The sequence below is a fragment of the Orussus abietinus genome, unplaced genomic scaffold, assembly GCF_000612105.2.
Source record: "Orussus abietinus isolate OABI.00-Male unplaced genomic scaffold, Oabi_2.0 scaffold15, whole genome shotgun sequence".
NCBI classification, from domain to species: Eukaryota; Metazoa; Arthropoda; class Insecta; order Hymenoptera; family Orussidae; genus Orussus; species Orussus abietinus.
Genome location: NW_019396010.1, coordinates 679338 through 706996, shown reverse-complemented (window position 1 = coordinate 706996; position 27659 = coordinate 679338). Strand labels below are relative to the sequence as shown.

Here is a 27659-nt window from a genome sequence, read left to right as displayed (position 1 = left end):
GAAAATACCTGCCCGGGATTTTCGGCCCGAGGAGGCCAATCGAGGGCCGGGAAAAACATACGAGACGAGGAGAAAGTCCATCTTCCTCGTCTCTATTTTTTTTTTTTCTTTTTTTTTCCCCACGTCCCGAAGACGCCGACAGACGTCAGAGATCACTCGGAAACGTCTCCCTGCCGGAAAAGAGATTCCACCTGCCTCTTGAAAAATTGATCTCGATTTAAATCGAGATATTTCCGAATTTTCCCCATTTTCTCTAAGTCTTTTTTTTTCTTTTCTCTCGAACTCCCTCGCGATAAAGACGTAAGGCGATTATCACGGCGTCCTTGGGAGGCTGCTTTCGAGGAGACTCGGCGGATTCCGCCCTTCTTACGTAGGACCCTCCCTTCTCGAGGCACCCTCGCGGAGGGTCCTCCTGGAATCCTCCCCGGAGCCAGGGCGAAATGAATTCCCACGTGTCTCTCTCTCTCCCCCCGGTCGCAGTCGACGAAAGTTCCCAGGTTCCCAGTGCCGAGTGTCGAGGACGTTTCGGGCTCGTCGTCGAGGAAACGGGGTCGATCGCAGGGGATGACAGGGAAGGGAGGATCTGGCTCTGTCTCTCTCTCTCTCCTCCGACCCCCTGCAGGGAGGGCGCGAGAAGGAAGAGACCGTGCCGGAATTACCGATGCCTGTGTATTGACTTGCTAATGCCGAAATTTGCCATTCAGATCGTCACTCGTATATCCGCGACCCTTACCTACCGCACCTTCGCCGTCTTAAAATCCATAACGCGGTGATTTACGCCCGTGTCACCCGTCAGGGGGCGGAAACGCCCTTAAAAAGACGTCACGGGGTGATAACACCGCAGGCCACTGATTAGAGAGGAGTTTGGCCCTGCTCATGGAACGCAAATGCAAATATCCGGGTGAAAATCTCGGCGTTCGCGTTTTCCTCCCACGCTCGGCGAAACATCCCCGCAAAAAAATCCGGGAAATTACCCCTAAAGGTCGGGATGATCCCCCCTTGTTTAAACTTCCCTGATGAAGAGCTGCCGCGAGACGAGAAGCGGCAACCAGAAGAGGGTGGAGGGAAAAAAAAAAAAAAAAATGATCGGAGGTATTAATTATTAATTATCAGATATTTATAAGGTACGGGCAGAGGCGTAGGAGGGGATCGCTTCTTTACCGAGGGGTCGTTACTCCACCCGGGAGAATCTAATTCCGCGCGGACAAAAAACGCCCCCGCCGCGGACAGAGGGTAGATTTTCCGCCCGGGCGGTAATTCCGCCGACCAGATCGCGGGGATTCGCGATAAACGCATCGGCGCTAATTACGAGAGGGGGGTGGCCACCCTTATTTACTCAAGAAACAGAAAATATACGGGACAATCGGGGGAGTCAGGCAAAAGTGCAAGTAATAAACCGCGCATCCCCGGGGGGGGTAAGTTTTGCTAATAAAAAGTCGCGGCGACTTTTTAGCGGGATAGATGATATAAAAAAAAGATAAAGGAAGAAAATGGGGAGAGAAGGAGGCGGCATATCGGTGGAAGCTTCCCCGTAAATAAAGATTTTCATTTAGCCCTGGGTTAACCGAGACGCGGGGGTGGCGAGGCCCTCCGCCAATCCCAGGCAAAGGATGGGGAATCGATTTTACCATAAACCGGCATAAACTGACGTAAACTGGCATAAACCAACGTAAACCAACGTAAACTATAAAAGCCGAGGTTAGGGAGATGTCGACGCGCTAATATCCCCGGGAAAGTGTCCCGCCACGAAGGGAGGAAATTTCCGTACGCGCGTCCTCTCCCCCGCTAAATAATTAACCCCGGACCAGAGAATTAGTACAAAGTGGGCCTGAAAGAATGAATGATAAAGTGAACGAAAGGAATCAATGGTACAGAGGGTATCGACCGACGGCATCGCGGCGCTCCAAGCCGGGCAGAAATCTCCGGCGAGGCCGGAAGTAATAAAGGAAACTCCGGGATAAGTTTTCCTAATAAAACGTCAATGTGGCGGCGAGAGATCTAAAAGCCGGAGGTGTCAGGGGGAGGGAGGGAACACGCCGTAAATAAAAGGAGTTTAATTTAAGCCCGGTTAACCGGCACGCACGCGAGAGGGGAAGGAATTAAGAGCTCGGCACTTCCGCCCGGATGCGTGGGAAGAATGGGGAAAAGTCCTGCCAGGAGGGTGGGAAACTTTTCTTACCCCCGTAACCGAGCGGATAATAAGAGCCTCCTTCGGGATACCGATATCGATATCAGGGTCGGATGGTAATCCTTCGTTATGGGGGGAGGAAAATCGGGATAATGGCCGGGACTCCTTGTAATTCTATGAGGCGCCATTCGGGCCAAGGGGTACGCTACGGTGTATTATATTTCCGTTTCTCCATCCCGCACAGGGGATGGGTGCATTTCGGAGATACGGGGTGGAAGTCCCCGAGAGAGAGTCGATGTAACTGGGAATTTATACATTTTTCCGAGCAGACTTTCATACGCAACTTAATGATCCCATTTGTAATGCGGGACGCAGGGGGGGTATGAAATATAAAAAAAAAAAAACACGCGGGGAATAAGTACTTTGTAAAACGGTCGAAGAGTACACACCGAAGGAGATGAGGCCGCTGTTGAGCATCGACAGCTTGATCTGGCTGGGAATGGAGGCGAGACTATGTCCGGGGTTGAGATGGCGTTTCCTGGGGGGTTTCTCCGGCGCCCTGGGGGCGCTTCTGCTCCTGTGGTGGTGATGGTGCTTCCTGTGGGAGTGGGAATGAGAGTGGGACCCACCCGCGGTGGACGTGGCTCCGGTTCTGTCGGATCCGATGCTGCTCACTCCGACGATCCCGCCGCCGGTCGAGTGCGTGCGTATCGACGACATCCTCTGGAAAATATAAACACACCCTCGTCACGACATCGCCCTCCCTGGGAAAATTAATGGACCCTGTATAGTATCTGCAGGAATTTTTCCGGAATTTTTGGTAGCCCGCCCGGGACAACAGGAATTTATTTACATCCCCTTAAAGGAGGTCTCGAGTAAAAGTCCTAGATCGCGGTTGAGCCGATCAATCCTCTGTTCTTTTTTGTTTATTATTTGTTTAGCTTCTCTGGAGGAGGGAGAAAGGTGTTTCCATCGTCTCAAGGGGGAAAATGGACAAGGGGGGTGGACGTTTTACGGCCGCCAAAGGATTACGGGGATCCGCGGATCGAACTCTCTCTCTCTCTCCCTCCCGATCGGGAGTTCCCTCCCTTTCCCGGCGAATCGCGACGTCCATTATCGGCTGCGGATTCCGGCGGTAAGCTTCTAAAACGAGGAGCTTAAGTTTTGAGTGACTCGACGGGCTGGCCCCGCGATTCCGAGCAGAGAATAGAGACGACGGCGAAGCCAGCTGGCAACGAGGTCGAGCTCCTCGGACGAAGCTGGACCTCGGAGCTTCTGCGACTGCCAAGCACGGCGAGAAGCCCTGCGAGAGACCATGGTCTCCCGAGACTAAAAAGTGAAAAAAAGCCAAGCTAGAAATTCCGCCGAATGTCCCCCCGGTTTCCCTGGAAAGAGTCGCCAGTTATCCGGGGAAAATTTCCCGCCACCCTTCAAAGGGGATAAATCCCGGTGAAACAAATTGCAATATTTTTCCCAGTCTCGTTACTCCGTCCTTTGTGCCCGTCGGTACCGGATGTCGAAGAAAGGAACCTCCTTTTTCGGGAAAATCGTCGACGGGACTTTGCGCGGAAATGGCTTCCGCGGGGGAGGCAAAAGGTCGGGAAAAATGTCCCCGAGGTTCCCGGATCGCACGGGACGTTTTTACTTGACTATTTATAAATGTTTTGTAAGCGTTACCACCCTCGGCCTTCCCGCACTTTCCGACACTTCATGGTCGGTCACTGACCACTCGTGGCCTCCGGATTCTTTCCGCGGACTAATAATAAAACCCTGCCGACCATGTCCGGATACGTGGACGTCGACGTCGCCCAGAAGAGGCCCGAGAAAAATCCGAAGTTCCTCAAACGTTCTAACCCTCCCTCCAAACCTTCTTACGGAAAAATCGGAATAAATGTAACGTCATAAAATATTAAACATTAAATCGTTAGGACCCTTATCCAAGATCGAGGGATTTTCCGCGTAACGGATAGACGTGTCAATTTTTCCCATGAGACGCCTACAAGTGATCCCATCGACCCGGCGAAGAGGTGACTGGTGAAGATCCTCCCGAGAGCTCCAGGTAATTTAATCGATCCCGTTCCTTGACCGGGAGAGTCGGCCGATTAGAGAGAAATTATTTCGATCTTGGCCTCCCCTCTCGACCTCGTGTTCCTCCGAGGTCGGCGCAGTCGTTACCCCCGGCTGAAATCACCTCGAGGGACCTTCACCTTAATACCCCGACCTCGATCGAACCTCCTCCTAGCAGACGTCGACTATATTTAATTATCTCAAACCGCGTATCTCTTCCCGTTCCCGAATTCTCCCTAAATACACCTCCGATTCTCGTTTGTCCCCGAGCTCTTTCGCCCCGGTAGGGGCAATGCGAACAAACGCATGTAAGCCGAGAGCTTGAAGAAGGGAAAAAAAAAGAAAAATGATAAAAGTCGAAGAGTTGCAGGATTAAAAAAAAAAAGAAAATAGTAAATGTGAAAACTGCGAACCCTCCGAGGATATAATAAAGCAGGCACTTCCTCGGGGGAAGGTAATGACGATTTCTAATTTAAGGAAAGAGAGTACTGAAAGAAAAATCCCATGGCGGGGGTGGAGGACTGGGAATTCGGAAGTGCGGGGTGGAAAACCTCGAGGATTCGGTAAATCTTGAAGAGGCAGGCGAAGGGTGGAGGGGGTCGGGCTCGTAAAACACCGGCAATGGCACTTCGTCCCTGTCGCTCCTTTCGCCGGGCTTTTTCGCCCCCGCAGACCCGGTATTTTCGCGAAACGGATTGCGGTCATCGGGGGAGCTTATCGAGAGACGAAACCAACCGACGAGATTCCCCGCTTCGGCCGAAAAGAAAAGGGAAGCCTGTCCTTCCGAGAGCCCGGCGAAATAAAGGAACCGCGAAGAATCCGCGGGGGGTCCATATCCGCCCGAATAATCCACCCCCAAGGGGGTGTCCGTTCATTTGTCACCCCCTCTCGGAAAGATTCCCCCTTTCCCGAATCAGCCTCGGAAATCTCGCGGAAGGACATCCCTTTTCTCGACTTGGCCGAAGGTGGAGAGTCGGAGACCGAGAAATTTGGAAAAACGAGAAAAGAGATGGAAACGACTGGGAGTTTCCCTTCCAGGCGACGTATAGAGATTCGTAACTTCTTTTCGAAAGCATGAAAAGTAACGAAAACAGCTGACGGATAATCAGCCCGGGCTCTTTCCGAAATTCCTCCTTCGTTATCGCCCTCGGTCCTGATTACGACTCCTCGGCCGGGAAACGTCGCGAGGGTCGTCGGGGGTAAATCAACCCCCGATCGCAACGGCGATTAATTTCCAATTAACCCGAGGCACCGACGGAAGCCGGTTATCCGAAAGTTCAATTTGGATTAAGGTACGAAAGCTTCTCGCGACTCTTATCGAGGGCGGTCTTCGTTCCGTGATATCGACCCCCCCATTCGCGACTCACTCCCCGCAACGAGTCGAGGGAACCAAAAGAAAAAAAAAAAATCCCGCCAAACTCCAGAACCCCCTAGAAGTCCCCCTATTTTTCCCTCCATAAAGTAACCCTTCTTCTTCGGTTAGAAAAAAAAAAACAATCGAGGAACCGCGGCATCAACGCGGGGCGTTCGTTTCAACAATTCCAAACGAGGGAAATCGGAATTACAAATTGCCTCCACCCCGGGAGATCGAATCGCGGGGTAAACTCATTTCTCCCACGTAGGAGGTACAAGCGTCGTCGTACAGACCTCTCATCGATTTTGCATTCATTCCTCCTGCATAATGGATGGATAGTTCAAGCGGCGTGCAACACCCGGCCAGGTGCGAAAGGTAAGACCCCGGAAATCGCCGCGGCATGAATATCCGTTCCGACAAGCCCCCGCAAGAAAACCCAAGCGATATCTCGAATCCTCGAAAATCGATCAATGCACAAAATATGAGAAAAAGGTAGCGAGATAAGAAAAAAAAAAAAATTCCTCCCTTGTAGTACCCTCTGAGGGACCCTTCAATTTTTCGCGCGATTCAGCAGCCCTCCTTATAAGGTGCAAGGGTATGATGCAGTTTATCGGACTTCGAGTGCAGTCGGAGTCACGATTTCGATCCCCCCCGATTCCGCATGAATGGAAACTGCACCGGAGCTCACCTGGAAAGGTTCGATACAGGAGGTTGTCCGACACACCTTTCCCTCCCCGAGGTGCAAACTTCTCTCTCGCCCTCTCGCCTCGTCGCCCCTAAGCGAGGGCATAAATACATACACGTACATATGTACCCCAGTGTACATAAACACGAAATACGTCCACGCATCCTGGTCTACAAACAGGACCTTCTACGTGCCCCGATAGCGACGTGACAAGTCGACGCATCGCTCGCGTAGGTCCGGGAAAAGTGCATCCATAAAGTGCATCGACACGCGACATAAGCCGCGCCTTTTCCCGCGCACGTATACATTTTATTCCCCCGGAAGAGGGAAATTCCCGGGTCCCCCACGCCTACCAAAAATTGCGAAACGCCTTCCCGATGGAAGAGAAAAAAAAAAAATAACACCGGGGAATTCGAGCAAATCCGAAATTTCGTTTCCAAAGAGGAATCTCACCATGTAAACCTCCCTCTCTGTACGCGAACGCGTATATTTATACGGACACTCCCTCTCGACGGATCGTTCCAAGATGCACGGTGCACGCGTCGATGCGCCCAAAGTGCATCCGCGACGAGTGTTTCTGGCAGGCGTCCTTTTTCGGCCCTGACGTCTCTTAATCAACCGACAAATGCCTACGGATCTATGTTCAAGCGATCCCGAAGCCTCGAAATAAAGGAAAATCCCCTCGCGAGCGGGTGGGAAAATTTATTAGCATTTTTCCCGCGACCGGAGACGATGCACCCGAGAGGGTGCCCTCGTCCTAGAACGGCGTCAAAAGAAAAATTCCGCCGGGAAGGAAAAAGAGGATAAAAAAATAAAAGAAGCATCCGAGAGGGAATTCCTCGCGAGAGGGAAGATATTAAAAAATGGCTCCCCCGGAAGGTATTATAACGAGGGCCTCGAGATTTTCCGGGAAAATTCCCTCCTCTTCTCCCGGCGTTTCCTCCGCACATTTGCACGTGCACCCGGTGCAGCGTTCCAAGTCGCTTGCACGCGTCCGTCTACGCATAGTGCATCCATGACGTGTCTTGGCACACCCAGGGCAAAGAAGCCGAGGGCTCTGCGGAAACGCGTTTTCGCATAACCGACCGACGAGTGAGAGAGGAAATCCCCCCAAAACGTCGATTTGAGATCTCCGACGGAATTCCTAGTCTTCTAATAAAAAGGGGTAAGGTGAAAGTAAGTGAAAGGGAGAGATTGGCACCCAGAAAATTTCCGAGGCGAGTGAACTACCTCCCCAAATTGTGCAAATGTAAATTCCCTGGGAGGGTCGGGATAATCTCTCCTTGAGAACCCACCCTCGCAAACCCTGCCGTGCAAAGGCGTTGTACAATTGCGGTCCAAGAACCCGCCGGGAAAAAAAAAAAAGAAAAAAAATAACAAGGACTCTCAAAGCGCCGAAATGATTCCTTTACACCTCCTTCCCTCCCGTTTTTGCATAAAGTAAACGCATTGAAATCGATCCAGAAGACCCGTCTCGTCCAATCCTCCGTGCGCCTTCTCCGGGTATTTCTACCCCTTTTGCCCCCTTTCGACACCTCGGCCGATTTTTTTTTTTTTTTCCTTCCCGGGGAAACCCTCGAGAAGGGACGAGCGAATCGTTAAGATTGATTGGAATCTATCGAGAGGGCCAGGGAATATTCCTCGTGAAGGAGGCAGTCGAGTCGCGCCGGACGAGAGTCCTGGGTCCGACCACGTCGGCACTTAAACCACTGGCTCACGCTTCACCGGGGCGTATTAAAAGGTTTAAAAAGATGAAAGAAATTGGCCCTCGGAATATCGGGATGCCGGGCACTCGAGGAAGAGGAGGAAAAACCGATCGGACGAACCCGTTAACTATATTTACCCGCGCAACAAGGTACGAATCGCGAATCCGTCCCGGGCAAATAGAGTCGCGTACATAGTCGGTCTCTATAAATACAATAGTAAATCTCGTCCCGGTGACAATGCCAGGACGCTCGCGACGTCCTACGCGCGAGACTCGCCGCGGGAAGGGCACTTCATTGAAGGCATAAAAACGGGAACCAATCCGCGCTCGGTCGCGATAAAGGGACACCTAACCTCCCCCGAGGTGAGATAAACCCATTTTACGGCGTTCCGCCGCGCATTATCCGCCGCTTCGTGCTCTTTGCTCCGCAAAATAAGCCCCCCCGTCCCCCTCCTCGCGACAGGGTTCTTTCCGCGATACCAACGACCCCCGTGCCCTCGCACGCGTAACCATAAATGTGCGTACACCCGCGTATACATGTAATTTTTTTTAACCACCTCGTCGCGTCTCCGGAAGACTCGCAAGAGAGAAAGGCATCCTACCTCGAGCAATATTTACATATACCGAAGGTGTGTACGCGATGGCACAATTTTCCCAAATTCGCGACTACGATTCTTAATTTTTCTATCACCGATGAGGGCGCGTTTTTACGGTTCCTAACCTCCAAGCCCACTTTTAGTTTCCAGCTTCGATGCGATCGCTAACGAGAACGCGATTCCACGGATTTTAGGAAAAGGACCGTTCTTGGGTCGGAGGACGCAGGGGAGAGGCGCGCCCCGGAGTCGAGAAAGGGGAAAAAACTCACCGTCGTCCGGCTGGTCTGGCGAGACCCGGAAAGTCCGGAAACACTGAAGCGGCGACCGAGGGTCCGCGGGGCGGCCGGAAGTCCTCTCGCGGCACCCGCCGGCGTCCGGGGTGGATCCGGTCTCTGGAGCGCGAGGGAGACGCCTGGGCGACTGGAGGGAGACTGGGGCTGGCGCTCGCGGTTCGGGGCCGCTCGGGACCACTCGGGACCACTCGGGGGCGCTCGGGGGCGCTCGGGACCGTCCACTGGCGAGCGTCGCGTGCCGCCGACTGCCGAGTGCCGACTGGCCGGCCGCCGGGCGGCGCTGCCCGCCCGAGGCGCCGCGACGGCGTCGACGCCGCGACGCCGGGCCTCGCGAGGGCGTGGCCCCGCCGAAGCCGGAACCGCGCGACAGGACGACCGACCTAACCTCCAAAGGGACCATCGCGACCCATAGGATCCGCGCTAGATCGATCCCGAGCGCCATCGAGGTATCGATTGCGCCCCAGGACCCCTAATCGAGGATATCGAACTTCTTTCGATCCTCCACGTTTTCCGCGCGTTCTCTCTTTATATGCGTAAATATCTCTCATATAAATCTCAGGATTTGTTTTTTTCAGACGTGATTATAAGCTCTCGAGCGCTGAATTTCTCGTTCAATCGTCGTCCCTGTCCAGGGGAGGAACCTGGATAGGGACGCGATGGGTCCGACGACGCTCGGCGTCGACTTGAGTGGACCTGACCCAATTGGACCGGAGAGGGCATCGAAATGGACGCCGAGGTGACATGCCTGACGGTCCACCTCGGGCAAGGTTAAGAGACGACCCTCGAATTATAAATAACGACGCGCCGGCCGAACCGCAGCGGAAAGAGCAACGCGCTCGCTCTCCTCTCGAGGGTCGATCGGCTTCGATTCCGTCGCGGAAATTCGGCGCCGCCTTGCGAAACCTCGACCTTGTTCGTCCGTCCTCGAGTCTTTCCTCGGTTCCTCCTAATATTCTTTTTCTTCCTCCCAACTTCCGGACACCTCTTCCTCCCCGACCACGCGTCGTCTTGCCAAGATGCCAAATTTCCCGCCGAGAGAGACGCACGATTGGCTCTCTCTCAATTTTCCCGGAAAATCCTATCGATCTTCCGAAACGACCCGAATTTTTCTAGCGGCTTATTCCACCTTCCTATGTACGTATTTATTTATTTTCGGATCCGCCGCGTCTTTAACACCGATATCTCCCTCTTCGAGCCCGCGCCATCTTGTTTCGCTGCCAACTTTCGCGAGGAGAGAAAATCTCGCTCCTCCTGGCTCCTCCAATCTTCCGCGAGAGTTCCATTCGCCGTAAAAAAATGTGGGAAATTCTTTCTTATCGTTCCTCGCGTGAATAAGTGTTTACTTTTAGATTTCCCATGTCTTTAATATCCCGACCATGTCTTCCTCCTTGACCACGCGCCATCTTGCCTCTCTGCCAACTCTCATGGCGAGAGAGGCAACTCTTCCCATTCCCCGGCAAAGCTGAATTAACGATAAAGAATCTTTCGAAATTCTTCGGGCGGCATTCGCTACGTCATTCCCGATTATAAATATCGCCCGCGGATCTAGAGGATGTTTTTCCCCGGATCGAGGCGCGTCTCTACGGATGCGACCCTGAGGAGTCTTCTGGGTTTCTATCCCCGGGAGACCTTCCTCGACGATGAAGACCTCGGAATGTCGATGTACCCGGGGTCGAGAAGGGCCGGATATTGAGATACTCCGAGGTGACTCGGGTGCAGGTTCGAGCACAGATTGGCTCAAAGCCAACCCCGACCACCCCGGACCGACCGGGTCTATAGACACGAGCCAACATTCCAAATACTCCGGACTGTCAGCGATTCCGGAGTTATTGTTGCGGGGTGTCCGCCCCGGGTTTGCGAGGGCGCCGAACAAGGGTGAGAGGGTAAACGAAACGGACGTTTGCCTTTGCCCCGAGCAAAGATTCAAAGCCCCCAAGACAGGAAAAAAAAATAATATTAATAACCCAAGACTGACAACTCCAGGCATAAACGTCAAAGTCACGAAGCAATAAAATGACACGTGTACACGGTGTCCGAAGACATAGGAAAAAAAAAAATATTAATAACCCAAGACTGACAACTCCAGGCATAAACGTCAAAGTCACGAAGCAATGAAATGACGCGTGTACACGGTGTCCTCAAAAGATGTCTACACCCTTAATTGAAAAAAAATAAATAAATAAATAAATTGCAGCCGTCACTTTGAAGCATTTCAAAGCATTTTAAAGTTTGCTTTATCTTAGACTGAAACGTGAAATAACGCAGCCTCGTAGGCGAATGTTTCCTATACCTCTCCGTTCCCTTTTGTAGACTCGCTTTGATTAAAACGCATTTCAGAACCTACCAACCCCTTTTAGTAAGCGTCTGAAAGGGAACCTTGAACGGCATCGACGAGTAGCGAGCCCCGTTTGATCTCTCGGAATTTGGATTCGATTCCAAGCCCCGTAAATCGCTCCGGATATAACTCGACCCTGACTCGACATGACGTCCCGACGCCGAGATAAGTGAGTTAATATCTCCCCATAGTACCCCCTTCCTTCCAAGAATTAATTACAAGATTCTACAAAAATGATTGCCCTCTCGGGGTATGAAAAATCCTCGGATGATAATTCCGTCGATGATTCCGGGGTTTTGTTTCATAGATAAGGGAGGCTCACGGTGCTTATCGTACCCCGTGTAATGCACATCCATGTCGACATGCTCGGCGAGGGATCGATAATCCTGGAAGGGATATCGGAGGCCCGGACATTCAAACATCCGATTATCCCCGGATATCTACTCCAGATTATCGACGACGTCTCCGCCGTGATTAGAGAATTACAACCCAAACCTGATGGAATATCCGGACGACGTATCTGGGATGCCTATCGAAATCTCCCGGAATTTCCTCCACTCTATTAGATCCCGCTAACGCGATCCATTGTCTTCGACCTCCTCTTCTCGGAGAGACTCTTCCGCGTTTTGGGTCGATTTTCCTTCGCTTATAGCGAAAGAAGGAAAACTTTCCCAATGTTAATCCCCTCTATCGGTGTCCCCTCAGAATTCATCGTCTCGTATCGACGATCTTGAAAAAAGGAGAAAAAAAAATAAAAGTGAACACCCCTTTCCTATCAAAGTCAAAAGACTCCATTTTACCAGATTTTCGGGGAACTTCCCTCGTTGTCGGGGACTGCGAAAACACGATACCCCGGAAATTTGGTTACAAATGGTTATATTTGAATTTATGTTACAAAACGAAGTTCCGGCAGGCAGTCATCGATTCAGTTATTTAATGTCCGTCGTACATGCACGTAACCCCTCCACGTCGTTACAGACAACCACCGATTGCGCCTCCGCGGAGTGGCTCTTAAATACGGTTAATCTTGAAAAATGAGAGTACCTCTAAAAATCGGTTTTTCATCGGAACCCCTACGTGACGAACCGCTACGGAGAAAATACGGCCTGTGATACAAATTGTCGGCTAATTGTCCGGACCCGTCGTACACAAAGTACGGGGTCGAAGACCCAACGCTAACGTGCATTTACATTATGTACAATCCGTCAGATTCACGCCAAGGTATACCTCTTATTTTCTTTTGTCAACGCGAGTCCGCAATGACCGTCCTCCTTACAATTCTCAAATTCGCCCACGGTGGATTAAATTCGCCCCTAATTTTCGATCCGACCGAAGAACGCTCATTGCAGACTTCCACCTAAGGAGACGACGCGCTCAGTATCCTCCTTTCATTTTTTACAGATATGTCAAGAGAACGGGATCGACAAAAGAAACGGCCTCGGTGTGTGATACAGGTGTAAACGTAAACCGCGAAGTTTTACGCTTTAAAAAGAACTTTCGTATTTGGCTGGACGCAGGTCGCTCGCAGTGCCAACGAAAAGGATCGACCGTTGACGTTAAACAATCGAGTCGGCAATTAATCACCTGGGTATATCAATTATGGACACGATGACCCGGACCTTAAGCCTCCGCACGACCTCGACGTTCCTCGAACCTACTCTTACTCGTTACACTCGAAATTTTCCCCCAATAATCCACTCGACAGTCCCGTTACGTTTAAGTAACAAGAGATAATTAATCGCAACGGGATAAATGTATATAATATATTCATTTATATATAATTCTTTCATAATTAATAATTGTATATATATATAATATATGTATAGAGCTACTTATTCAATAATTATTTGTTCCTATTATCATTAACTTCTAAGCCGTTTCGCGTCACCGTGAGAGCACTGGTCAGGGGGGACGCAATTGGAGCTTTTTATAGAAGCCTTGAGCAAATCAATGTCTTAATTAACCCTGATCGAGCGCAGCCCCTCCGCAAAGTCGAAGAAGGGTTAATCTCACGTATCGCCATTTATCGCTCCTTCGCTCGTTACCCTGCCCTTACTTCCCGCTTAAATAATTATCGGAACGTTCCTAGGAATGAACATTTGGACAGATCGTATATAAATCAGGACTGGAAGAGCTAACAATACCACTGGTACCCCTAAATTCCCCTGGATTCAATTCCCTGGCGCATAATCTGTGCAACGCGAAAAGGACTTGGTCAAGTCATTCTTGAATAAGCCTTCATAAAACGGTATGAACGTCAAAGATAAATAATGTGCAATGGACAACGACGCGTTCAAGTTCCCTAGTAACAGGGATGTAACGAGTGCTACGAAAGATTAAGAAATAAATAAAAATAATAACCGATATACAAACGACAACGAACTCCCACCCAGAAGAGCCCAACATGGCATCCTCCCCGAAGGCTGACCGACCTCGACACGCATTTCTTCGTTTTATTTTTACCCGCCACGTCCAAGTTCCCTCACCCTCGGAAGGCTCCCTCGGAATGGCTCGCAAGTGCTTTATGAAGGAACTTTTTTTTTTTTTTCCCCCCGAAGGACGTAAAGCGTCTCCGTTTAAAAGGACAGATCGGTGATCAAGTGGCTTTGGCAAGAGCGATCGGGTTCGCGTTCCCCCCTCTTTGCTCGGTGAAAGATCGGGGAAAACGAACCCGACGAAGGCCCAGGTCGCCACTAGGTGCGCGGACGGCAATACAAAGAGTCGAGGGGAGTACGGCTTGCCCCTTTCGACGCAAGATTCGAAACGGAAAACGAGAGGAAAAAGTAAAGGACGGTTCCCTGGCCAGCTCCCACGGTGACGCGAGAGGAAGGGAAGGGACGGTAGCCTGAGGCTGGCTCGGTTTATGGACACAAAGTGGATTCCAGCCGTGCCCAGGTCGCCAAGAAAATCGTGGAGAGCCCCTCGACGAGAAGATGCGCCACGGGTGGACGTCTTCGAGGTAACCGGAGGTCCGGCAAGGACGGTGGACCGCCGAGAAGGCTCGGCAAAGTAAACGCGACGAGTGACGGTACATCGTATAACCGCGATTACAAGGAGACCGATTATCCTATCCACGAGCACGCAGGACCGAGGGTCTTGCATCTTCGTGTGATCAAACCCTTCCTAAAGAGATTCTTCGTGTTAATGTATAAGAGTTAGCCGCTAATATCGGCCTGATTTAATTTAATATCGAGTCGCGGTGTCTCCTATCGTCGCGCCGTGGAAAAAGGATCGAGCAGGGTCGCCGAAGGACCCCTCGAGAGAGACGAGCCACGATTAAGGCGACGTGGGGGCGGCTTCACGGTGACAAATGTATTACAATATACGGTGTTACGAGTATAAAAGCGACAACTGATCACTCGATTGTAATCGGCAAACGATCGACGATTCGGTTCCGTCGAGGTGCTCGCCCTAGCTCCTAAGTCAATGGCGACTGCCGTATACGGACGTAACGACGACTAAGTGGGCAACGTTGTTACAAAAGTCCCGGATTAAAATTAGCGTAACGACTAATGGACACCGGTAGAAGTGCGCTAGACGGTCGCGAGCACGAAGGATACTCTTACGAAGCCGAAATAAATCGAATCCCATGACGTCAAGGTCTCCTTTTGCTAGATCAAACCGAAGCGAACGTCACGAGTGACGCGGAACCCATGATAAACGTTACGCGTGAAATCAGCGTAAAAAGCCATACGAATGAGTTAAATATTTCCCACGTTACCCCAGATCGTTTTTTAAATCAAACTTCCTCGGGGGCTTGATCGAGAAAACGCCCCAGAAGGTAGTTAATAATAAAGCGCAGTTACAAATTTCCTCTAAAAATTGCCCCAACAAGGTGGCCCCGCAGTTCTACCGACCTTAGAAAGAATAAAATACTGCCAAAAGAGCGATCCCGTGTTAATATAAAGAATGCAAAAGCATACACCTATCCCCGAAATAAGTTAATAAATATAACAAAAGGGAGGAAAAAAAAAAGAGAAGTACATACACGAACGGTTTTCACCCGCGGTTCCCGCCACCAATAGTCGTAATCGGTGAGAAATTATCCAACAATTGGATACTCCCCGAAAGACCGATAACACATATCCCAAGCACAGGTAGAACTGCACGAGCACCGTCAGCGAAATTCATTGATATATACAATTCAAGAAACATTAATTAATAAACGGCTACGCCTACGTTAATACTACATCGATAACGCAATAATAATAGCAATATTAAAATGGAACGGTAATATATAGTAAAATAAAAACAGAGCAACAGCTGCAGTAATGGTCTCAAATTTAAAACAGACAATGGACGACAGGAAAGTAGAAACGAAGCTGCCAAAGACGATTAGGCCACATCGCTGAGATAAAAATCAAAGATACCCCGATGAGTCTCGAAAACGCGTCGTCGGGTAATTTCATCCTAAATATTTTTTTGTCTCTGGGTCGGGACAGAACGCGAAATGATTTATAAATAAAATCGCTTGAATAGGTTTCGCGACAGATGTATAGTCTACGTCGCTAAATATATCTTTAAGAGAAATAAAAGAAGTTTCGCGAGCATCCAGACGGGAGAGGAGTGATTTCGAACGGAGAGTCACAGGACGGGCGGACGTTTCACTAATTCGTTTTCTACCTTGATCTGGCCTCCCCTCAGAAATAATAAAAAAAAAAAAAAACAGGGGGTAAAGCCGCGAGGGACGATTAAATCTAGAAAACGTCATTTCTTTCCTCTACTTCGACGCGTCCTAGACGTCGCCTCGTCTTTTTCTTTCATCTACGTCGATTATAAATGCTAATGCGCTCGTGCTTTCTCTCTCTCTCTGTTTTCAATTCTATATTGTCCCTATCGTATGTATGCGGTAATACAAGATCGTCGATTAATCTTTGCGATCTGCCTACTTGCGAGACGCGTTTTTTATCCTGCGTGAGATAACCGGAATAACTGCGGTATCAAAGGATACCAATGTCGACACTACGTAGATACATCTCTGCGTCCGACACTTAATGAACGGGCGAATTGACTCTTGTTTCCGAACATTCGAAACTGGTCCGAACGTAAGGACTAAAGGAAGGATGGCTTTTCCAAAAGCGTGCCCTGAAAACGTCGTTTCATGGGAGAGAAATTATATTTTTTCGATACCGAAAGTATTGACTTCGCGTCATGCAGCGAACGCAGCTCTAGTGGTCCTCTACGTTCTACCGCTTTGACAAAAGAATAAAAATAAAATAAAAGGGTGACCCGACACTTTTTGAAAAATCGCATCCTGCTATAATATTCACACATTCACATACACCGTAAAACGAGATTATGTTGGACAACATAATTAAATAAGTTAAAGCATGAGACGACAGGGAGTTCCGTCGTGCATCCTAAAGTCGATCCTGCACGAATTGTACGTCAAAATTAAAACGTCCTACCAATTCCATGAGTAAATCGCGGTGTCTGCTCCGAGACCATCTATGGACATCGGGCGTGAACCAAGTTCCTGTAATCTAAACTGTTCTCAACAGTTGAAGGGCAGATATTACGCCAAAATACCTACGTGTACATAAGCAGTGACATGGAGCGAAGTTATGCCGGAGAAACGATTACTTTAAAGGCATCGATTGTCCTGGAAGAGCATTCCGCTTTAGGACGTACCGCGTAATATATTGAAGACCACCATGGACGTAAATTTCACTCTTACCTCGAATTGTCCGAATTCTCTACTAAACGTACGCATTAAAATTCCAATCTCGTTGAAATTCTGAGAAAATTGTGCAGTACGTTACCTCATTGAGACCGATAACGTCACGATTTCGGTAAAATCGTTATTTGGCAGCCGATTGACACCGAGACTGCAAAACCGTCAGGAATATTGCCAAGTCAAAATGTTTACCAAGAAAAGCACGTCAAGGGGAATATTCCGTACACCCTTGGTATCAAGAGGCGGCACAAATCTGACGCTACGTTCAATGAGAAGACTCGTGTTTTCTCCAAATTGCAACGAGACGTATATAAAGTCGTCTAGCGTGGTTAAAGAAGAAACTTAAGAAATTCCTCGAATCTAATACCCGCGATAACGATACGTGGCCGTCCTGCGACGCTGGAGCACGGAAAGGATTCGTTACTCGATACTACCATGGACCCCGTCGAGTCCTTTCCGTGCTCAAAGTGTCCACTTCTCTCAAAATATCTTGCTCCACATCTTTAACATCTTCTAGAAGAAATCTCTGCCCACGTTAGGACGGTTCGTGTGTTGCTGCAAACGCGGTCTGCCGCGTCCATTTCCGCCCGACGTGTGTCTGCGGCTGCTCCTCAGCTCACGGTCAACCTCCAGCTCTTCCAACTTCATCGTCAGTCCGAGCTTCTGCTGCACCGCCAGTCTCAGCAGCTGATTCAAGGTCTTCCTGTCATCCTCGACGGCGGCCAGCTGACGTTGGAGCTCGTCCACTTGCGTAACGTACTCTTCGCATCTCGCGGCGAACATCGCTCGTAGACCTGAGGATCGCATTGTTAGCAGGATTTAACACGAAGGGAACAGATCATATTATGTACAAGGAACACCAGGAAAAAGCACGTAAACCCTGAGTACTCGTGGCGGGATTTAATGCAAACGGAAGGAAGAAACAGGTACAGGTAAAATGAACGGAAGAAACGGAGCAAAAGTACAGAAATTCAGAAAGGATATTCAACGTAAGAAGTGAACAAAACGATGTATCCAGTGGATGTTAATAATTTATGCAAGATATGAAAATTAATGACCGATCTACGTGCTAATTGGTATCGTTTGCAAAAGCCTGCGGATAAATTTATTCCTGGAAACCGGACGAATTGTTAGCTAACTCCCGGACAGGGTGACCGACAACACACGACGAGAGCCACTGCAAAGTCCACCGTAGCACAGCTGAGCGTAGTTAATATTAGATAAATTAATACTGCGGATTAGTAGCAATTAAGCCCAAGTGCGTGAATCGGAGTATGTTAGTAGAGAAAAAGGAAAGAAAAAAAACGGAAACATTACTACAGCTCTTTGAAAACTGGTCGAATACGAGAGAGTGTGAAAATAAAATTACTGTACTCGAAACAATTGCACTCCAAACTGTACGAACTTTAAAAAAAAAAGGGGGGTCTAATAAAAAGGGTCGACTCACTCGAGAACGTGGCGGCGTTTTCCTTCAGCATCCTCAGCTCGTTCCTCAGCTTCAGCATGGTGTCGCTTACGATTCGCTTCTCGTTCTCATATTTGCTCTTGAGGTTGTTCAGAGCCACCTCGGCGGTATTTTTATTTGCTTTCAGAACGCTCCTCAATGTTGTAATTTGTTCTCGCTTAGCGGAGAGGAGGGCCTTCAACTTGATCACCTGTTCCTGCAGATCGGTCTCTTGCTCAGCCTTGTTCTCGTTGACTGGGGCTAAAATCACACGAGTAAGTTTATTCTCTTAGAAGATTCTCCGAGAAAAAAAAAAATCAACAACAACAGAATCTGAATGGTATAATAATTGAAAATGTCGGATAATTTACCGTCCCAAGGATTGTTGGCTTGCGCACCTTTTATCTTTGATAACTCAATGGTGTGCTCGACAGCATTCCTGAGATGCTTGATTTGATCAAGCGCGGTCTCAATGTGTTTGCTAATTTCTTTAGCTTTGCTGAGACTCTCCAGGTCCTTCGTATTGATGTCCGTCTTGAAGAGACGGATCATCTGGATCTTATCGTTATCGTTCTCCTTCTCGGGGACTATCTTCTCGTGGTCGAGAACAACGCGAGTAGGCGTCTCGCCGTTCACGGCGCAAACGTGATGATAAAGTTGAGCTAGCTCGTCGGTGATGTTCTGCAAGTCGTTTTGCGCCGAGTCGAGGGAACCGCCGGCATCCGCCGCCAACTTTGACAGGGTCAGAACGTCGGACTCGAGCTCCATGCCCCTTTGCTCGGTATCCAGGAGCTGTAATGCAACAAAGACTCTTATCAATACTCGTATACTCGATTCCCTGGGACCCATGGAAGACATCGTTGTCATTTAGAAATGCACGTGATTATACGGCGGATGCATCTTTGAAGAATCGCTTGATAGCATATTATGCTTTCAGACTTTAAAAAGAAACAGGACAGACTTTGGAAGGCAAAGATAATTGGGTCAATTATGGTAATTCACTCCTTACTGCAGAAATTAAATTTCCTTAGTATTCGAATTAAACTAAAAGGTACTCTACGTATTACAGTAACTACGTTAAGGACGCATCTTTACCACTTCGGACCCAAATACTTTCTTCGACAAGAATTCATGAACTGGTACGTAGGGCTTCTACGTGAGCTTCGTGCAAGAAGGGTCCTTTACGTCCGAATCATGCCGCGTTAGATGGGAATAAATCGACATTTATGAAGCCACGGGCATCGCCATTAGGGCAAGCACGTGTGCTCGCGTAGCGCATTCGAAATGGTTGGATTCGTGATCAGGGTTGGCAAAATTCGGTAATTATCCATAAAAGGATTATCCTCTCCGATTTTCGTATAACTTTGAACTTCTTCAATTGTTTACTAACTCTGAAAACATGTTAAGATCTATCTCTGGATCGTTGTTGAAAAAAAATCTTTAAACGATACTATAGGTAGTTCGATGCCAACCCTGGTTGCATTTGCTGAAAAGCTGACGGATGGGTCGAAAGGCACAATAGTGGAACAACGGAACGTAGGACCTCGCCTAATCTTTCAGGCTTCTGTGCGATTCATTCATCTGGGAGATATGAAATGTGTGAATGATATGACGAATACTTTCATGACACGAACACGTTCGGTTAAGGTACCAAATTGTCAAGAAGCGATGTATAATAAGACGCTGTTAGGACACTGAAAAGCAATTTGTACAGAGATCATTAGAGGAGCCAAGAAAACAAGTCGTTATTAAATAAATGATAAATACGTTAACGGGATCACACGTTCCAACCTTTGCCTGTAGATTCTTCTCTGACGTAGGGTCAGACGGCATCTGAAACGCCATAATTTCTATTCAACCTTTAAAACCGGAATGAGGTGAGAGAGATCCCCAATTCTTCCAAAATAAAATATAATTTTTATAGATAGAATTGCAGTTCTTAGAGATAAAGCTTTAGGAAAGTACTGACGTGACCCTATCGCTCCACCCTTAAAAGTAATGAGACGGTTAAAAGACCAGATTAAACCTTTGGGCACGAACCTTGTTCCTTAGATTTGTTAATTCGGTTCTAAGCTGCTGGGTCGAGTCGGATACCGTTAAACCCTTTTCCAATTCTGACAAATCTTTCTGCAGCTGATCCACCTCACGTGCAGATATTGTGCTCCACTGATGATACTGCATAACAGCCTACAGAAATAAATAAATGATAGTTGCAAGTTTTGTGAGCATCAAACGTTACAGCTTTGACTTTTGATTTACCTGAGTGAGCTTATCCAATGCTGTTTCTTCGGTCTGCTTCTCCGGCAACTTCGAATGAAGTTGATGTAGCGATTGAACGTGAGCTGCCAATTGAACTATTCTAGCGACAAAAGACTGTAACTCTCCCTGACTCTTCTCTACCGCATACTGTGATTCACGCAAGTTCTGCGTGAGCAAAGCCTTTTCACTTTCTGCGAGTTCTAGCTGCTTTTCTAACTTTTTCAATTCGTTCAAATGAATCTCCGAGAACAAATCAACCTGCTTCCCAGAGGCAGATGTACCCGGCTCTTGAGTTTTCAAATCTGCCTCGATTCTGCGCAGCGCAGGGGAATCATCATCCCCATCGCTGCCTGCAGCTTGATCCTCGGCGATGCCTCGGATAGAAAGGGCCAAATTGCTAAGATTATATATGGATTCGCTATTCATCCGCTGGTCAAGTTCTTTCTTGAGGGCATATTTTGCCTCGCGTTCAATTTGTAAAGATTCCAAGGCCTCTTCCATTTGCTTCTCAGCGATTTTCTTCAAATTCGTTAATTCCTCTACCTGACTGTTTAAAAACTCCAATTCTTCGGTTAACCTGCGAATTTCATGCTTCGCACCTTCAAACTCTACTTGGCTAGATCGCAGAACAGAAACCTGCTTCTGCAGCGAGATATTTTCATCCTCCAATTCGGAATAATCTTGGAGTAGTCTGGTTTCCCGAAATCTACACTCTCGTAGCTCCGTCCGCAAGCTTTTCCGCTCGGATTCAGCTTGTAAATGGTCCTTCCCAACTTCTTCACGGTCTTGTAACGCATGGTCCCTTTCGGATTGCACTCGCTCGAGTTCATGACGAAGCTATAAAAGTAGGGACTTCTAATAATGATTCTACAAACCCCCCCGTGTTGCAATAAATCTCCATTAATTTTATAACCTCTTCACCAAAAAATCCAACGATCGTACCTGTTTTGTTTCATTCTCCAACTCAATAATCTGGCTTTGGAGGGAGGTTTCCCTTGCGGCGCTCTCGCAGAGAAGGCTTTCTTCCTGCTCGATGCCGCTCTTCGTGGTCAGTTTGGTAGTCGTTTGAAACTTGGCTAGAGCCTAAAGAAAGTTACGAGAATTATAATTTCCTGCTCGCCCCGAGACCTTTGTACAACCAAGCGTGACTGGAATATCATAGTCTAAGAGACCGAGACAAGGTCTACGAAAGCTAACCTCTTGGGTTATGTCGAGCTCGTGCTTCGTGTTCTCGTAGAGTGCCTCGAGGTCGTTGCACCTCTGTTGCAGAGCGGACTGCTCTTCGAGCAAGGCGAGGCCGTATTGTGCGGACTGGACCTTTTCCGTGGAGGCGAGGTCGAGCTCCCTGGAAAGTCTCTCGACCTCGGAGCGGAGCTCGGCGATCGTGGTATCCTCCGTCCCGGCCATTGCAGAAGCCTCGTTGCTGCCGACGGAGCTGCTTTCTCTCGAAGATCCCGCGATCACTTGTCGACGCGGGTTACCGCCGACGAATTGGAGCACCGGGATGCGCGACGCTCGAGTCCGGGCGCGAGCGCATCGTTCGCCGATTCGGCCAGGTCTTTCCCTCTGTTTCCCTCCGCTTTCGTTCCGTCGGCTACCCGGCCGCCTCCGTCGCCTCACATGCCGTTCCCGAGGCCTCGGCGTCCACCGTTTGCCCTCAACGGTGCTCCCTGGTCGTTCCTTGCCAGACTTTAGAGCTCTGGATTCCGATGGCTTGACAGGGCCAAGGCTCGCGGGCAGCCGGGTGCGGGGAGGAACGGGAAAACATCCCACCTACCGGATGCCAAGATCAGTCAACATACCGCAAGGTTGCCCGAAGCGATGTGGAGCGATGCGGCCCGGTGCCCCCTCCTTTGCCCCGGGAGACCTCTCCATCTTTCTCGTTCCCTTTTCGGTAATTTCACGGCACAAACCATAGACATATATGGAGAAAAGCATGGAAGGTGCTCACCTATCGGTTTGTGCCTCCTGTGCTGCCTCTATCGCCCGATTCCACAATTCGGGTTAACCGAAGTTAACTGGTTTCTGCCCCGGTAAACCTGCTGTAAACTAGTTGAACTCCGATTAACTCGAGTTGTGGAACTGGGCTCTGATTGGTTCCTGACGGATTGACGCGACAAATGCGACAAATTCTCCCAGCATTATGCTCTAATGTGAATTCCATCACACATAGTTATTACGTATATGGACGGCCATCTTGAATTATTCCAATCAGCTCGAATTGCTCTGTCATTGGGTTCCTTCGTAAGATCGTGTGTGATTTTCGGTATTGGCCGCTTACGAAATAGTTTAAACGTAGTAATTTGTGTCTTGCTAAAAAATTAAGTTATACTCAAGATGTCGAGCGGGGCGTTGTTTGGTAATAGTACCGTTCGGGGGGCGTCTAAGAATCTGGTCGAATTCAAAGCTGGAAAAATGACTATGAAAGAGCAGATGGTTTATCCGGATACTCGAAAAGGATTGCTTTATGTCTACCAGTCGGACGACACGTTAATGCATTTCTGTTGGAAAGATCGCACCTCCGGCGTAGTGGAAGATGTGAGTTCCATTTCTTTCTAAATAGCTTTTCAGAAGTCACAAAGTCGTTTAATTCTTTTTAATTAATTCCTAGTTCTATTAATTTCCTTATTTCTTGCTAATGTATTTTGTTTCTGTGCACAGGATTTGATTATCTTCCCAGACGACTGCGAGTTCAAGCATGTACCTCAATGTAAATCAGGAAGGGTATATCTTCTGCGCTTTAAATCGTCTAGCCGAAAGTTCTTCTTTTGGTTGCAGGTAAAAGACAAATAATATATATGTGTTTAGACCATGAAGTAATCATTTTTTTTTTTAACAGGACCTTAATACTAGTAAAGACGAAGAACAATGTAGAAAAATCAACGAGGTCTTGAATAATCCCCCTACTCCTGGATTGCAACGAAGTGGAAGTGCTAATCCGGATGGAGATTTGCAAAATCTTTTGAATAATATGTCTCAACAGCAATTGATGCAGTTGTTTGGTGGGGTCGGTCAAATTGGGGGTCTGGGTAGTTTATTGGGAGCAATGAATAGGTACAACGTACAAAGCAATAGAGCATATACGCCCTCGTCGTCTACTCCGGTAACGACGAGCGTAGCCAGGCCGCCAGCAGCCCAAACCCCGGTGCCCTCGTCAGTTCCTGTCTCCGAGTCTTCCAAGTCTTCAGGTTGGTTAATATTTATTTATTTCATTTTCCAGATTTATAGCACCGTTCTGTTCAATTTTATTACTACAGGTGCCAGTAAGTCCGTTTCCAGAACAGCGGCACTATCTACCGCCGTAACGAATGCTTCTCCTAGCACTCCCATTCAACTCCGCGATCTACAGAGTTACCTCTCTGGTATATCAACACCAGCAGGTGCCGAGCCCATTGCCCAGGTAATATTACTATCGCACAATTAATGACTAAAAACATAATAGGCATGGTTACAAAATTATCCATAACATTCCATTTTTTCTTGTTATACAATTTTAATAAGCAATAGAATAGAATTACTTATCGCATCAGCTTTTAGAAATAATACCGTCATCGGAATTAGCACGAAGTAAAAGACTAACAATTCCATCCATTTCTCATTTTTAATCGAGTGAAAAATATGCGAGCTCTAGCAAGTGCTTTGATTCTTATCGTTAATTTAAACCCGGTAAAGTAAACCGAATGAAACTGCAGGAATGGGTTATCTGCTTTGCTACGAAATACTGTACGATACTTTCCACTATCACAGAGAAAATCATGCCATTCGTTGAGCTTCATATCTCGACCATCGGTCCCGATCGATGTTCCGCGACTGCTAATCAGTTTTGTGCTACACCGACAACGCGATAAGTCACCAACCGCGACCGTCAATCAACGGGCCATTAAAATCTTGATTCTTAATTGTCTTCATCGATACCATACGAAGAGTTCAAACCATTGGTGTACGATTGCGAAAGTGGCAAGATTAATTTTTGCATACTGTTCCTCGAACGAGCGGTGTGACCAACTTTACATACTTCCTCCCTATTGTCCCTAAGTGGCTCACCAACAATACTCAGTTTTTTCACAGATTCTCGAATGTGAAGCATCGTACGAGGCCAAACATGATATTGCTTATCCGCTAATCGTTAATGCCGTCATTTCGCTATATGCACCGAATTCCTTTGTCTCGCGGCCTAAAATTTAAAGTGCCCGGTACCAGCGCAAACCTAGCGATAATATAAAATAATGTGGACGACCCGATTATTGCGGCTGATAATATTAGGAAGGCAGAGTAGGCCGACAAATAGTTGAATAAAAGGGCCTCGTCGAATTAGAGGCGTATGAACGCGTCGAGGGATCAGGGGAGAGACGGTGGCATGATTTTCTCGATCCTGGGTATCGTACAGCGCGCGAACTTCTCCTGGCTGTCGGAGACCCTGGCCCAGTTGACCAGCTGGAGAGGCGGTTCGGCTTTCGTATGTTGTTCTCGGTCGGCTACAGCAGAGCTTATTGTCCGGCAGAGGGGCGTAGCGACCGAGCTGACCAAGTCCATCCCACCGGCGATCGCTACGACGGAAAGTCTGGAGCGTGCGATGAGCGTGCACTTGCCACCCGGGGACAGCCTCTGTACCACGCTCTCGTCTCCCCAGTTCTCCCAGGCGCTCTCAATGTTTTGGTCTGCTTTGCAGTCGGGCCAGGCGGGCCCAGTCGTCCGCCAGTTCGGCCTGGATCCGAACGCGGTCAGGGCCGCCGTCAGGGGGAACCTGGAAGAGTTCGTCACCGCCCTGGAGTCCGAAGCCAAGGCCGCTCAAGGCCAGTCCCAATCAGAAGACCAACGCCCGGCCGAGGGTCAGCAGAGCAAGGAGGAGGCCGCGGAGAGGAAGCCTCCTCCTCAGGGCGGCGCCCCCACCGAGAAGAAGGACGACGACGACGAGGGCATGTACCTCGACTGAGGATCGCTCGTCTCCGAGGCCGCGCTATCGGGCGTCTTATCTTTATCGAAGGCTTTCTTTGCGGCGACGTCCCGCGAGGCGGGAATACAATTTTTAGAGGGAGATATATACCGGTAAGCCGATGCTCGACCCGGAGGGAATTTTTCCGTAACGTGTTTCTTTGAGGTACTATTTATACTTTCCGTCGGAAAGAGAGAGAGAGAGAGAGAGTGCTCGTTCTGTCGAAATTTGTAGCGTCCGGGAGTGATCTTTGCCTCCACCGTGTTTATATGTTGGAGCGAGTAGCTGAATTAATTTAGGCCGAAATCAAATTTGTAAGATGTGTTTGGTTGCGTCCCGTTGATCAAGTAACAAGGTTTTGTGTTTAAACGATGAGATGTAAGTCGCCGTTCATGGATTAATCGACTTTGTCAGCGGTCGATCGACTAGAGCGCAGAATATATTAAATATGCCCATAGGTTGCCTGTATAAATATTGAAGATATTTTATAACGATGCCAAGAACCGGTTAAGTAATTCGAGCAGAAATTACCGTAGCTGGGCTTACATCGGACTTTGCGACTCCGTATCGTACTTCTTGAACGAGCTGGCTGCTTCGATATCGTTAATCGGGGGGGAATAAAACGTAATTATATAGTGACTAATCGGTGTAAGATCTTCGATACGAGGTAGACATTAAGCCCTGGTTCAAACCCATGGGCCACGTCTTTACCGCGCCTTATTCGTATTAGCTATTTTCTGTAACGCCTTCGCGTATCTAGACTGCCACGATTATGTCGCGATAAACGGTAGTCGTTGCCAACCCTTTATACAACTGTTTTCTAATTAACCTAGTACACTAGAGAATTCGTTCGTTGTGACTTGTTTTCGTGAATTTGTATCGCCAATTAATTAATTGAATAAAAATCGCTCCGCGTAGCTAAATCGTGGTGCAATGTATTAACTCGCATGTCCAGGTAAAAGTAGAAGAAACTGCTTTTTAACGTATAGAGTTGCATATTTCATACCGTTGTGCATGAAGGGTGAAAGAAAAGAATTGAAAAGAAAAAAACCATTATCGCCAGTCACATTTGCTTAAATTTTGCGACGCGATTCCCCACTTCGTTCTATGTACATAACGCGAGGGGAGAGAGCTCGGCACTTAACCCTCCGAATATTCGAAAGCATCCGTTTATAGATACGGACGTATTTAAAAATAAATGGAGTGCAAGGATCGGATAACGCACTCACGCCTGCGTGACCTTGTTCCTTGAAACGCACCTCTCTCGGCGTCCACGTTTCAGCGCCGAGTCTAGTTCGAACTGCGCATGCGCCGGCCGGTCGCCGATGAAACGAAACCGCGGGAAAAGTTCCGACCAATCAGGAGGCATTGTTTACGACGCACAAAGCCGCCATTGGCCGGCGGCGATAATCGATATATATTGCTCGCACTGCGTAGTTGAACTCGCATTCGTATACTCCGAGGCGTGCAACGGCTCCACGGGGACGAAGTGCGAGGGGGTAACGTTATTCTCCGATTGATTAAATATCCCATGAACCGAGCCTATCGATAAGCCGGGAATTCTAAATGGGAGGTTTACGAAAGGCCTGCTATTCCACGGGATAACGGTGTCGGGAATTTGCGTGTTATTCGCGGGCCTCCGTGATTGGTCGGCCGGCCGTGACGTCATCCAGGGCCGACATCTTTAGGTGGCGGAATAAGTCGCACGGCGTCGCGAGGAAGAAAGGTAATTTTCACTTCCGTTTAGTCTCTATGCGATAAAAGATGCGTAAAGGGTCGCTTAGAGACGCTGCGGGGTTCTCCGTTAATTATGCCAGGCCCTTAAAATAAATTACCGGTATCCGCGCCATCGGAGGCGCTCGACTATATTTCCAAGGTTTTGGAACGTCTTTCTTACATAAACGATTACGAGAATAGACAGCTCGCGTTCTCGCAACCACGGCCTTCTCAAAAACCCGAAGGATCTGTTTTCGGCCGCCTCCATTCCGCGCGGAGGGCAGGCGGGGGAACTCGCGCGGAAATCCGTACGATGTACCGTTACGGAATTCGGAGGGTGGAGGTTTAACCTGCAGGTATTTCACCTCCCGTTCTTCACGGTCCGGCGCCAAAAACGATACGATGGAATAAAATCCTCCACACAGCGGAGGATTGAAATAATCCCATTACTATCATCGTTCCCCTCT

General features: G+C 48.6%; 3 protein-coding genes across 6 annotated transcripts in view; 1 reads left to right on the top strand and 2 right to left on the bottom strand.

Annotated features, from left to right (window-relative positions):
* The window catches only part of LOC105696377 (receptor-type tyrosine-protein phosphatase kappa), a 49360-nt gene extending 40331 nt beyond the window's left edge, over positions 1–9029 (bottom strand). The window contains exons 1-2 of one of the 2 annotated variants that reach the window (XM_012418797.1): positions 8805–9029; positions 2578–2851 (exon numbers count right to left, since the gene is read on the bottom strand). In XM_012418797.1, coding sequence (XP_012274220.1) covers positions 2578–2848 — 271 coding nt within the window. In that variant the 5' untranslated portion in view covers positions 2849–2851; positions 8805–9029. Of the gene's footprint in view, positions 1–2577; positions 4127–8804 lie in introns of those variants that run through there. The other variant, XM_023434446.1, reaches the window with a different exon arrangement.
* A 2993-nt stretch (positions 9030–12022) lies between these two features.
* On the bottom strand, positions 12023–22272 carry LOC105696521 (protein bicaudal D). Of its 2 annotated transcripts, XM_012419061.1 has the most exons (8): positions 21741–22272; positions 21486–21626; positions 20544–21380; positions 20325–20471; positions 20076–20117; positions 18656–19076; positions 18288–18545; positions 12023–17634 (listed from the first exon to the last, which is right to left on the bottom strand). In XM_012419061.1, exons 1-8 carry the CDS (start codon positions 21948–21950, stop codon positions 17354–17356), a joined length of 2337 nt encoding a protein of 778 aa, XP_012274484.1. In that variant the 5' UTR covers positions 21951–22272; the 3' UTR covers positions 12023–17353. The 2 variants fall into 2 exon arrangements, with proteins under 2 accessions (XP_012274484.1, XP_012274486.1); XM_012419063.1 differs by lacking the exon at positions 20076–20117.
* Positions 22273–22721: 449 nt separating this feature from the next.
* On the top strand, positions 22722–26399 carry LOC105696395 (proteasomal ubiquitin receptor ADRM1). 2 transcript variants are annotated; one of them, XM_012418820.2, is made up of 5 exons: positions 22722–23081; positions 23205–23321; positions 23383–23731; positions 23801–23943; positions 25213–26399. In XM_012418820.2, the coding sequence occupies exons 1-5, from the start codon at positions 22881–22883 to the stop codon at positions 25474–25476; spliced, it is 1074 nt and encodes a 357-aa protein (XP_012274243.1). In that variant the 5' UTR covers positions 22722–22880; the 3' UTR covers positions 25477–26399. The 2 variants fall into 2 exon arrangements, with proteins under 2 accessions (XP_012274243.1, XP_012274242.1); XM_012418819.2 differs by having other exon boundaries at positions 25045–26399.
* Positions 26400–27659: the final 1260 nt, after the last annotated feature.